The sequence below is a fragment of the Sinohyriopsis cumingii genome, chromosome 15 (assembly GCF_028554795.1).
Source record: "Sinohyriopsis cumingii isolate HCF-2022 chromosome 15, ASM2855479v2, whole genome shotgun sequence".
NCBI lineage: Eukaryota > Metazoa > Mollusca > Bivalvia > Unionida > Unionidae > Sinohyriopsis > Sinohyriopsis cumingii.
Genome location: NC_142975.1, coordinates 21,521,410 through 21,533,553, shown reverse-complemented (window position 1 = coordinate 21,533,553; position 12,144 = coordinate 21,521,410). Strand labels below are relative to the sequence as shown.

Here is a 12,144-nt window from a genome sequence, read left to right as displayed (position 1 = left end):
TATATGAGGTTGCCTTATATTGAACTATTTTATATAGAATATTACTATTACATAGTGAAATGGGATCCAGTCATGACTTCCTGCCTTTTAAAAGTAACTATCTTGTCATGGGGTGCCTTATAGTGAGGGAGGTCTATATGATGTCAATCAAATAGTGAATATCCTGATTTTCTGGCACACGTGCACAAAAGATCCTATAGTAACACATTCTGCCAATCAACAGAGACAACAAAATCAACACATTCCCCCCTTTGGAAATTACACCACCCACCCCAAGGCATCTGTTCGAATAGCTACAGTGGGTTGTATTATATCCCTGCATGCAAATAAAGAACACTTACATGCTGATGTTGGACTGGTTTTTGTACAAATAAAGATTACTACTTGCAGTTCTGTTTTTCTTTGTGCGTGTTCATACACAATGTTGTTTGAGAGAAGTGAAAACAAAAGTCTAGTTGTGTTAGATGCATATTGATTTTAGTAAGAGTGCCAAGCCCCACCCTATTTGAACATACTCCCATAGAGTGAAAGCATTAATGTCAGTTGTAAAATAAAATTATGGTTTTGTGTCTTGAAAAATTATTGGCCTCACCATAGGAAAGGTGAATGCCTTGATTCAAAATGTAGCAATGAAAGTATAAAATATGGCCTTCTTTACATTCTAGTTCACAGATATAAATTGCTAAAAGTGAGAAAGTTCTGAGAATATTGTGCTTAGTCTATCTCTGAGAACTAAAAGACTCAGCTGGAGTGAAAAAAATTTATATAAAAAAAAACTTGGAGTGATTAAAGAAGTTTCTAATTTGGATGGTCACTTATTTAATCTTGCATTTTTCAGTATGAGTAAAGCATATGCCAGCTTACATTCCAACTTGAAATTTTTTTTCTCTCAGCTTAAAAAAATTAATTTGGTGTCTGGCAATTTTATGTACTAATGAATTACAAATCTGGTATCTGGAAATTTGAAAGGGATGGATATTTGGATTATAACTTAAAAGCAAGCTTGCATATCAAGTCAAAGATTTAAAAAAAGGATCTAATTCATAACCATCTGACAAATCCCTAGATAAACCCATTTTCTTTACTTGGTTTTAAGTTTTGATGACTAATGATAACTGGTCTCATGCAAACAAAGGGGTGTCCTTGAAAAATGTTGAAACAAAACTTTTAGCCAGCTGTTATTGTTGAGGACCCTTGCTTTGTCTGTGACGTCTGACCTGCCTCCGAAAGTGTACTGGGACATCGGGGAAAGGGGGACTTAACTGAAGAGGGAGTGACTTCTTGCAGCAAACTACATGTACATTCCTTCTTGGGGAGTGGAAGGGCCCATAGACTTCATGCATGTAACCTGAACCATGAGATTAACTGGCAAAATATAGTTTCCAGGTCCAGAAGGACCACCCTCAACAGATTTTTGCTTTGATTCAGGGAAAACTTAGAAAAATTCAAGTAGGCATCATATATATTTGGCATGGCTCAGTCTAAATTCAAGTAGGCATCATATATATTTGGCATGGCTCAGTCTAAATTCAAGTAGGCATCATATATATTTGGCATGGCTCAGTCTACAATACCATCAGCAGTGAGAGGAGGTTAAGACAGGTCCAGGAAGAAGTCAGTAAACCTCATTTACTACACACTTAGCTTACACTAAATAGGTGGGATAGGTGTCCCACAAAGCCCTTTTATTGTTGATCTGCCAATGTATTGTGGCATTACTGAAAGGCAGAAAGAAAACTGGCCAAACAACAAAAACCCAGAATGAAATATTTTAAGAATAATACCTACCCCGATATCTGTACCCACAATGGCATACATTTATGGAAGCATTGCTTCACCAGTTTGTTCACAAGGCAGAATAAACATTCAACAAAATTATAAACAGGTATACCAATAATTGAAATTAAAGACAGGGACTGGGGATGCATGGGCAACTGCAGTACAAATATGGATTAAAATGATGGTTAAAAAGAAAACCTGGATTAGTGAAAATCTTAGGTACCCAAAGATGTGTTTAACCACACATTTAATCCCAAGGAAAGTAAACAATATTCTGAATGAATGGAAGTAACTATGGCATCTGATCTGAGGCTGTGTTGTTTTGTTCTATATCCCCATGTACTATCTGGAAACTGGAATTTTCACCCAGAACTAGTGACTAGAACCATGAAAAGAGACAGCCATGTAATAGCAGGTAATCTATTAGTGCTATTCTAATGAAGTTATATGATGGTAAAAAGTATAAGACTATAAATAACTATGCAGAAAATTGTTGCCTTTCATCATGTCTTGAAGGTATATTTGGTACATATTTGAAACAAAGAGACTAAATGAGAGAAAAAGTATATGGCAGTAAATGAACAAAACTTAAAAAATTTGCAAAAATGGGGAAGTTTTTTTTGTTGGGAACTGAGATCACCTTAATAAATCACTACCTAGTGACAATGAACAGTAATTTTGTATGGCACATTTTTTTTTTACTAGGTTCATTCTAGAAAACAAAAAAATAAAGTAGCCATGGGCAAACAAGTTAATTTTTTATTTGCATCAATAGAGATAAAAGAGGTCTGCTGATATATGATAGACAGAAGAAAATAAAAAAGTCAGTCTACAAAAAGACAACTTTAATATTAAGTAAAGCATCTCAATTACAACACTAAATTTACCCATGTATCATTCACAGCCAATTGTGCCACAGATCTGCCACCACATCAGGCATGAGCAGGTCTGGAAATCACACAATTTCATTATCAGCCAATCAAAACTTATGTTACAAAACTCAAGTTACTTCTGATTGGTTGATCACAATTTCATGTTCAAACTCAAGCTCAGGACTTTTATAATTCCCAGATGTCATACTCTCCAAACTTTCTGAGCATAAAACACAAGCTCAAGTTCAAAGTCAGAACATTCTGCCCTTCTGTAGCTTTGGTAGAATAAAGTCAGAGACATACATCTTACAGGATTGTGATGATTTCTGTATCTGCCTGCTAATTTTCATTGAGATAGATCAAGTCCATATATCAAATCCAAATGCTGGGTTTTGAGTTGGACCTCTAGATTTCTTGCTAAAGAAATTTAAAGAATTGGTTTTGTATTATTTGCATGAAATCATACAAATAATTAAACAATGTAAAATATAACCTACCCTGGAATTAATCATTAAACTCTTGAACTTGCTATTTCTTTTTTGATGAATTACAAATGACATTATTATTGAAAGCTCATTTCTGGTTTGGTTGTTCATGGAAACTCAAACTCTAACTCACTGTTATGATCTCAAGGCTTGCTATCTAATTATGAAGTGGCAGACTGGTTCCAGGCTGTTCACAACTTGTTGCTTGCTATACATGGGAAAATATAGATTTACCTAATGAAAGAAACCACCACCTGGTTATTTGCATAAAATAAACCCTGTATCCTGATTATATTGAAAAAGCAGATTCTAAATTTTCACATACATAAATCTTAAATGAAATACTCTCAGGAAGAACTTCACCATTCTGAAAAGGAAATTAGAATTATATAGTTTATTAAGGCTCAAAAATTATGCAGACAAAGATCAGCTAATATCCAATGAAAAGTCTGCATGTTGACAGATTTAGTTACAATAACAATACAAATGAACAGCACATTCAATACTTGTTTTAAAAAACTTTAACATTTTATAGGTATTAAAAACAGCAATCAGTGATGAAAAGGACACATTAAGAAAACCTTTATGGATGGATGCATGTCTATGTTGAATGCATATATGGAACCAACACATTAAGAAAGCCTTTACGGATGGATGCATGTCTGTGTTGAATGCATACATGGAACAAACACATTAAGAAAGTCTTTATGGATGGATGCATGTCTATGTTGAATGCATATATGGAACAAACACATTAAGAAAGTCTTTATGGATGGATGCATGTCTGTGTTGAATGCATATATGGAACAAACACACTAAGAAAGCCTTTACAGATGGATGCATGTCTGTGTTGAATGCATATATGGAACAAACACACTAAGAAAGCCTTTATGGATGGATGCATGTCTGTGTTGAATGCATATATGGAACATAACACACTAAGAAAGCCTTTATAGATGGATGCATGTCTGTGTTGAATGCATATATGAAACAAACACACTAAGAAAGCCTTTACGGATGGATGCATGTCTGTGTTGAATGCATATATGGAACAAACACACTAAGAAAGCCTTTACGGATGGATGCATGTCTGTGTTGAATGCATATATGGAACCAACACATTAAGAAAACCTTTATGGATGGATGCATGTCTATGTTGAATGCATATATGGAACTAACACATTAAGAAAACCTTTATGGATGGATGTATGTCTGTGTTGAATGCTTATATGGAACAAACACACTAAGAAAGCCTTTACGGATGGATGCATGTCTGTGTTGAATGCATATATGGAACAAACACACTAAGAAAGCCTTTACGGATGGATGTATGTCTGCGTTGAATGCATATATGGAACCAACACATTAAGAAAGCCTTTACGGATGGATGCATGTCTGTGTTGAATGCATATATGGAACAAACACACTAAGAAAGCCTTTACGGATGGATGTATGTCTGCGTTGAATGCATATATGGAACCAACACATTAAGAAAACCTTTATGGATGGATGCATGTCAGTGTTGAATGCATATATGGAACAAAAACTGGAAGGAATAAGCTTCAGAAATATTTATGGAAAATATGCATAATTTTAATTTGTACACTAGAATATATTGCTGTCCTAAGACCTGGACATCTGGAGGATATTTTCAGTACCTTTATTCCATATAACAATTTACATACGAGGGTTAAAAGACTTTGATTGACATGGTCAGTTACAGGTGAGACTTGACTTGCACAAAGGCACAATGAACACCATTTGCTGAAACTACCTCTAATATTGATGTTTCAAATTAGAGATCGTGGCAACATATTGGATGTAAGATCAGCACCCTTTTAATTTATAACAAAATAAGCACCTTTGGACTTTGGGTAAAAACCAAAAGTTGAAGAATTCTTTACAATATTTTTAAGATGATCATTGTGGCAGCTGTAACTAAGATTGGTGCCATTTTCATTCAGCAACAACTAGACATCATAAAATATTTTTCAAAGAAAAACGCTGCTGACATGACCATCCATTCAAGAGGAGCTGTGATAAGATTTTCAAGATGGCAGCTGTGATGGCCATACTGAATATCCAAGTGGAACTACTTTCGTCTAGGACCAATGAGAGAATATTGGTCTCGAGAAAATCCTGTGTATATGACTTTTTGTTCAAAAGAAGCCAAAACTGGCTGCTATGGTGGATATACAGCAAACCAGATCAAATCTATTTTTATTTAGTACCAATTCTACATGATAAGACATTTTTTAGTGAAACCCCCATGTTGATATGACTATCTAGTCAGGAAGTGTAGCAATAATAAAAGTTTTAAAATGGTCTCTATGGTGGCCATATGGGAATCCAAGAGGAATCATTTTCTTTAAAACCAACAGACATCGCAAGTCTTCTTGTGAAAACTTCATGTCAGTAGGACAATATTACCACCATAATTATCAAAACTTCCCAATATTTTTTTTTGATCCTGTGAATTCAAAAAGTCTTCAACAAAGCCTTTCCTTTCTCAGAGTAAAAATTCTATGAAATCTGAGCCACCTATCACAGCACTGTATACAGATATTCCAAAAGATGAGATAAAGTTGGAGCTGCAATTCCAAATGGCACCATCTTGATCTGGTTACTTATAGATAAAGCCTAAATTTTTACTGCAGATACAGTGATACTCAAAGTTTTGAACTACACTGAAATTTTTCAAAATTACAAATCTCATCATCTTTTCAGATCCATTTTCCACAGTGAAAGCCTTACAGAATCTTAAATCTGACAACCCATTAATATTCCAGATATAGAAACATTATGTTCTCATACAATCTGGAAATGTATTCTATACTTGTGGCTTCCTGGTCACATTCATATAAAGGGTAATGAAAATGGAGATAAAACTGCCAAAGCTGCCTTGCAGTCAACCATTACCATATGGAAGATTCCATATACTGATTTCAAATATTGTATAAATCAGCATGTTTGTCATGCTGTCAAAATATGTAGAATATAAACCTCACAAACAAAATACACAATATCAAAATCCACTTTTGGAGATTAGCAGCTCTCATGTAGAAAAACTGCAATGGTGAAATGGTATTGTGATGTTCATGTCTAGTACACATGCACTTGACTCATGCATACTTCCTGAGGGGGGAACCTCAACTCAAGTGCATACTATGCAAGTATCCACTGAAAGTGGAGCACATTCTTGTTGACTGTCTTTATTTCCATAAGGAGAGACAGAAATATTTTCACTTAAACTGCATGAAAAAAGTGTATCATGATGTACCACACATTAAATGCTTGGACTACTTTAGGACTCTTTCAAGGATTTTACATTTGTTACATTTATTGTTCATTTTATATGCATTTTAAAGAATTTTAACATCATTACATTTTATGTTTACATGTACTTTGTTGTTCTTCATGTTTACATTTATTTGGAATGATCTAACTACCTAAATTACTGTACAATTCATTTTAAATTTTTCACACTTTTCCTTTACATGGCACAATATATAGCTAAAATTGTGCTCAGGACACAGTGAAATGCTACTATATACATACATCATGAGCGATAACAAGATTTTCAAGTTGGATGCCTTGGTGGCCATAGTGAAAGTTAGAATTGGCACATTTTCATGTAGATAAAGCTAGACATTAAACTGAATATTAATATGACTATCCATTCAGTAACAATAGCACTAGCAAGATTTTCAAGATGGTCACTGTGACAGTCATAATGGATGTCTGAGCAGCACCATTTTAATTTAGGACCAACTACATCTTGGGTTTAACATGTAAGCAAACAGGAATTTGTGAAGGTAATGGTATTCCTTATGTACCTTCCCCCTTCCCACAATCTTAATACCACAACTTGTCACAAATCTCATAAGTTATCTACCAATCAGTGTGGAAAATAAATGGATTTTCACTGAAAAAACTCTGCCATGCTCTCTGTCTAAAATGGTTCTTTGGTTGACATTCTGTTCTATTTTACCTGCAACTTTCCAACTCTGACACACTGATTTCTAAGATTCTCATCCTCTGAAAATTTCACATTCACTGTCTGGAAAATATATCCTAGCAGAGACCTATTATATATGCAGTAAATTAAGTCTTAAGACTACACCCATTTTGCTGCAAAAATTGTATATCAAGACAGGTGCTCACTTAAATGAGTGTGGTCATCATGCTACATAAAACTTTATATGTGCACAAAGAATCTGGTCTCTCAAGGCAGGTTCGTCTCCCATAACAGTGTTCTTTCAAGTCATGTTTTACTGTATAGGTAAATAATTTACCCTGCTATCTAAGGAATGTGCAAGAGATAACATATCTCAATAACTGAATAAATCTAGCATGTCCACCTTGAAAAGATATTGTGTCACCTCTCTGTGGATGTCTAAGATCTGACCTACTTTTTCTAATCCAAGATACAATGTACAATAATATCACTTATTATCTAGATGTAGCACTATTTTGAAGTGGCCAAGAGAGTACTGAACTCTATTATTACAATGTATACTTACTGGTAAAGCTCATGATATTTACATTTCACTGTCACTAGAATAGAGTGCTGATTATGATGTGGTTAAGGACTATATCTTCAAGTGCTATGAGTTGGTATCTGAGGCTTATCGACAAGGTTTCAGGAATTCTAGAAAATCAACTGACCAGACCTATGTAGAATTTGCATGGGAAAAAGCATAACAATTGATAGGTGGTGCTCTTCTAAAATGGTTAATCAAGATTACAAAAATCTCAAACAACTCATATTACTTGAAGAGTTCAAAAACCATGTCCATAGTGACATTAAGACTTATATTGTTGAGTTTAAGGTTGAAAACTTGGAAAATGATGCTCGTTCTGCTGATGAGTATACCTTAGCTCTTAAAGTTTCTTTTGTAAGTAAGTATTCCACTCAGCAGTCTACTGGTAGAAAAGTATTTCAGCCTAATACAAGCCCTTCTAAATTTCAATCAGGCACAACTGTTAGAAATCAAGTTTCTGATAAGAATGCTCAGAAATCCTTCAATCTCTTCCTACGTGTTCCTACTTCAAGAAAAAAGACACGTTATTTCTGATTGCTACAAATTGAAAATTAAGCAACAGAATCAAGACAAACTTATTCCAAATGCTCTTATTTGTAAGAGGTCATGGTCACAGTCATGTACTGAAAGCAATACATTTGTTGAGTCTAATAGACCCCTGTGCTGTTACCTTTGGAACAGTCACTTACAGTAACCCTTCAGATTTGTCTCCCCTTTTTAACTCTTCTTCATAAAAATCAATTTCCTATTTTCATTTGTAATATTGTCCAGGCAGGAATGTGAACATGCCTTCACAGACCTTTCTTTGAATCTGAAGCCCACCACAGTGTGAGTAACTTTATGAATTATCGTTAATGACTCGTAGATTTAATTTCTGATATGGATGTTATTTGAAAATGATAATCAGTTCTGACATAGGGATAGATAATAATACACAATGCCACGTATCTTGTGAGTGCATATGATACCCTTTATTTGTGTCAGATTCATCATAAACATTCTTTTTGTGTCATCATATAAACCCTCTTAGTAACAATCTTTGTTAAGCCACGATAGAGATGTTAAGTGGGATGTACCTTACAGTGAATTTCAAAGTATGGAAGCACATAATGGACATTAATTCATTTGCGAATTGAAAAGGATGGAAAGACATAAGGAACTTTTTACTTTCGATATATGTCAACTGTTTCAGTACTACAGATATGTTTCTTTAATTTCACTCCTTGTTTGGATCAATCAAAAAGTACTGATTCCAGTGATTCTCTTTTAACTGCTCATTCTCTTTATTTTAATCTGTGTGACAAACAACAATCACTTGTCATCGAACAGGAAAAAGATCCTGAGATCTCCTGTTTTTTCAAAGTGCCATTAATGAAACTGAAGCCACAGAAGTACCTGTCTGTTATTACATTAAAAATGGGATTATTATGAGAAAATGGTGATGAGTGATCAGTGAACTATCATATTGTGGTTCCAAAATCATACAGACAGGAAATTCTTAGTCTGGCCCATGAAACTCCTTTGACTGGTCATTTAGGGATTAATAAGGCTTATTACAAGATCGTGAATCACTTCTATTGGCCAAAAAATAAAGGTGATGTTTGTAAATACTGCAGATCTTGTCATACTTGTCAAATGGTAGGAAAACCCAATCAAAAGATACTAAGGCTCATCTGCAACCTATTCCTGCATTTGATGAACCATTTGGCAGAATAATGGTAGACTGTTTTGGTCCCTTACCTAAGACCAAGTCAGGTAACCAATACTTGTTGACCATAATGTGTGCATCAACAAGATTTCCAGAGGTAATTCCTATGAGGAATATTACAACTAAAACAACAGTAAAAGTTTTGATAAAAGCTTTTTACTCATTTGGCCTTTCTAAATCTGTCCAATCTGATCAAGGGTCTGAAATTTTCATGCAAGTTATGTACAAGTTATGGACATCCAACAATTCATATCTTCTGCCTATCACACTGAGAGCCAACTGGCTTTAGAAAGCCTTCATCAAACTTTGAAAAATATGATTCAGTCATATTGTTTTGATACTGGTAAAGATTGGGAGGAAGGTATTCATTTTTCTTTTGTTTGCTGTTAGGGATTCTGTTCAAGAATCTTTATGATTCAGACCCTTTGAACTGGTTTTTGGACACACTGTGCATAGCCCACTGAATTTGTTAAATGAGAAACTTCGATCTAATGAAGATACTGAAATTAATCTTCTTAATGTTTTCAATTTTAAGTGTAAGTTGTTAAAGGCTTGTGAGGTTGCAAGAGATAATCTGCACCCTACTCAGTCAAAAATGAAATAAAAACTCAAAGGAAAGGAGATTTCAGCCTGATGATAGAGTTCTGGCTCTCTTGCCGGTACCACAAAATCCTCTTCAAGCCAAATATTATGGTCCTTACACAGTTGAAAAGAAAGTAAATGATTTATTAATTATGTTATCAGTACTCATGGGAGGTGAAAACAAAAACAACTTTGCCACATAAATATGTTAAAGGAGTATGTTGAGAGAGATAGCCAGGTTAACCATGCAATTAATTTAGTTGTACCTATCCCATGACTCAGTCGTTATTAGGGCTAAGGAATGCAATTAGACTCTACTGATTCTGGAGTAACAAATCTTTGGCATTCAGAAATTATGAATAATCTGGACCAGAAATGTTCACATTTGAAAGAACAAGAAAGGAATGAACTTAAACAGTTGTTACTTGAATATGAGCACTTATTTATAGATGTTCCTGCAAGAACAAACAAAATCTTCTATGCCGATCAAACTGTAAATTCCCCACCTGTGAAACAACACCAACACAGGATGAACCCTCTCAAACAGGAATACTTGAAAAAAGAAATTCAGTATTTGCAGTAGAATGAATTCATAGAACCAAGTAAACATGACCGGAGTTCACCATGCATACTTGTTCCAAAACCAGATAAAACTTTCTACATGTGCACTGATTATAGAAAGGTGAACAGTGTGAATAAAACAGATTCATTTCCATTGCCAAGGATCGATGAATGCATTGATTAAATCAGAAATGCAGATTATGTCACCAAATTTGACCTTTTGAAAGGATTTTGGCGAATTCCACTGATGGTAAGGGCAAGGAAATTTTGGCATTCGTGACTCCAGATGGACTTTATTAATATAAAGTGATGCCATTTGGGATGAAGGGTTTGCCAAATACTTTTCAATGTTTAATGAACATGATTACCTCTGGTCTAGAAAACTGTGATGCTTACATTGATGACATCATCATCTACAATGACACCTGGAAAGAACATTTAGCAACTATTTGGAAAGTCTTTGACAGACTCACTGATACAAGTTTGACATTCAATTTAACCAAAAGTGAGTTTTGCTGTGCTAGTGTAACATTTCTAGGTCATATTGTGGGACATGGACAAGTTAAAACTATAGATGCTAAGGTCAAGGCTATCTCTGAATTCCCTATGCCTATCAGTAAAAAGCAACTGATTCAATTTTTGGGTATGGCTGAATACTATCGGAATTTTGTTTCCAATTTTTCCATAATTGCTCAACCCATGACAAATTCATTGAGCAAGAAAACCAAATTCCATTGGACTGAAAAATGTCAGGAGGCTTTTGATAAGTTAAAGGCCATACTTGAGTGCACCAGTTCTTACAGCTCCAAATTTCAGTCAATCATTTAATCTGTCTGTTGATGCAAGTGATGTTGGGGTTGGAGCAGTATTAATTCAAGAAGATAAAAATGGTGCTGATCATCCAGTGTGCTATTTTTCTAAGAAATTAAATAAGCACCAGAGAAATTCTTCTACAGTCAAGAAGGAATGTTGACTTTGATATTGGCAATACAACAGTTTGAAGTTTACATTAGTTCAGCTCCTTCTCCGATTATTGTGTTTAGTGATCACAACCCCCTTACTTTCATCAGCATGATGAAAAACAAAAATCAGAGATTGTTACAGTGAAGTTTGTTGTTACAGGAATATAATATTGATATCAGGCACATCAAGGGAAAAGACAATTTAATAGCAGATGTACTTTCCTATGTATAGCAATATATTATTTCATGTATAATTTGTAACATTCACATGATTTCTTACAGGTTTTTTTATATACACAACATGTATAATTCACATATGGTAAAAAGAAAGCTTTATTAAATAAATCTTTCTTTTTCTTTTATGAAGGAAATGTTATGTATATTTAAATTAATTGTTTGTCCATTATATTTAAAATATTTTATATTCCATTACATGTTATTGTAATGTAATATTGTTTACCTCATTCGGCCCCAGAGGTTTTTGTCGTTTTTGCCTGAAATGTGCGTAGGAACGAGATTTGGGGTGCTATTTCTGAATACATTGTAATACAGCGGTTTTCAACGGATTATCCATGAGAATAATGCCTAGTTGTATTAGAAACATCAATTTCCATTGGTTATTTTGCTTGCGCATGAGCAGAAGGGTAAAAG

The 12,144-nt window shown here is 34.4% G+C and overlaps 1 protein-coding gene across 2 annotated transcripts in view; it reads right to left on the bottom strand.

Annotated features, from left to right (window-relative positions):
• LOC149781391 (polyamine-transporting ATPase 13A3-like) overlaps positions 1 to 12,144 on the bottom strand; it is a 364,470-nt gene that overhangs the window by 286,397 nt on the left and 65,929 nt on the right. Inside the window, exon 6 of one of the 2 annotated variants that reach the window (XM_089935485.1) lies at positions 3,462 to 3,503. The exons of the other annotated variant lie outside the window; for it this stretch is intronic. Coding sequence (XP_089791611.1) covers positions 3,462 to 3,503 — 42 coding nt within the window. The remainder of the gene's footprint in view (positions 1 to 3,461; positions 3,504 to 12,144) is intronic. 2 annotated transcript variants of the gene reach the window in all.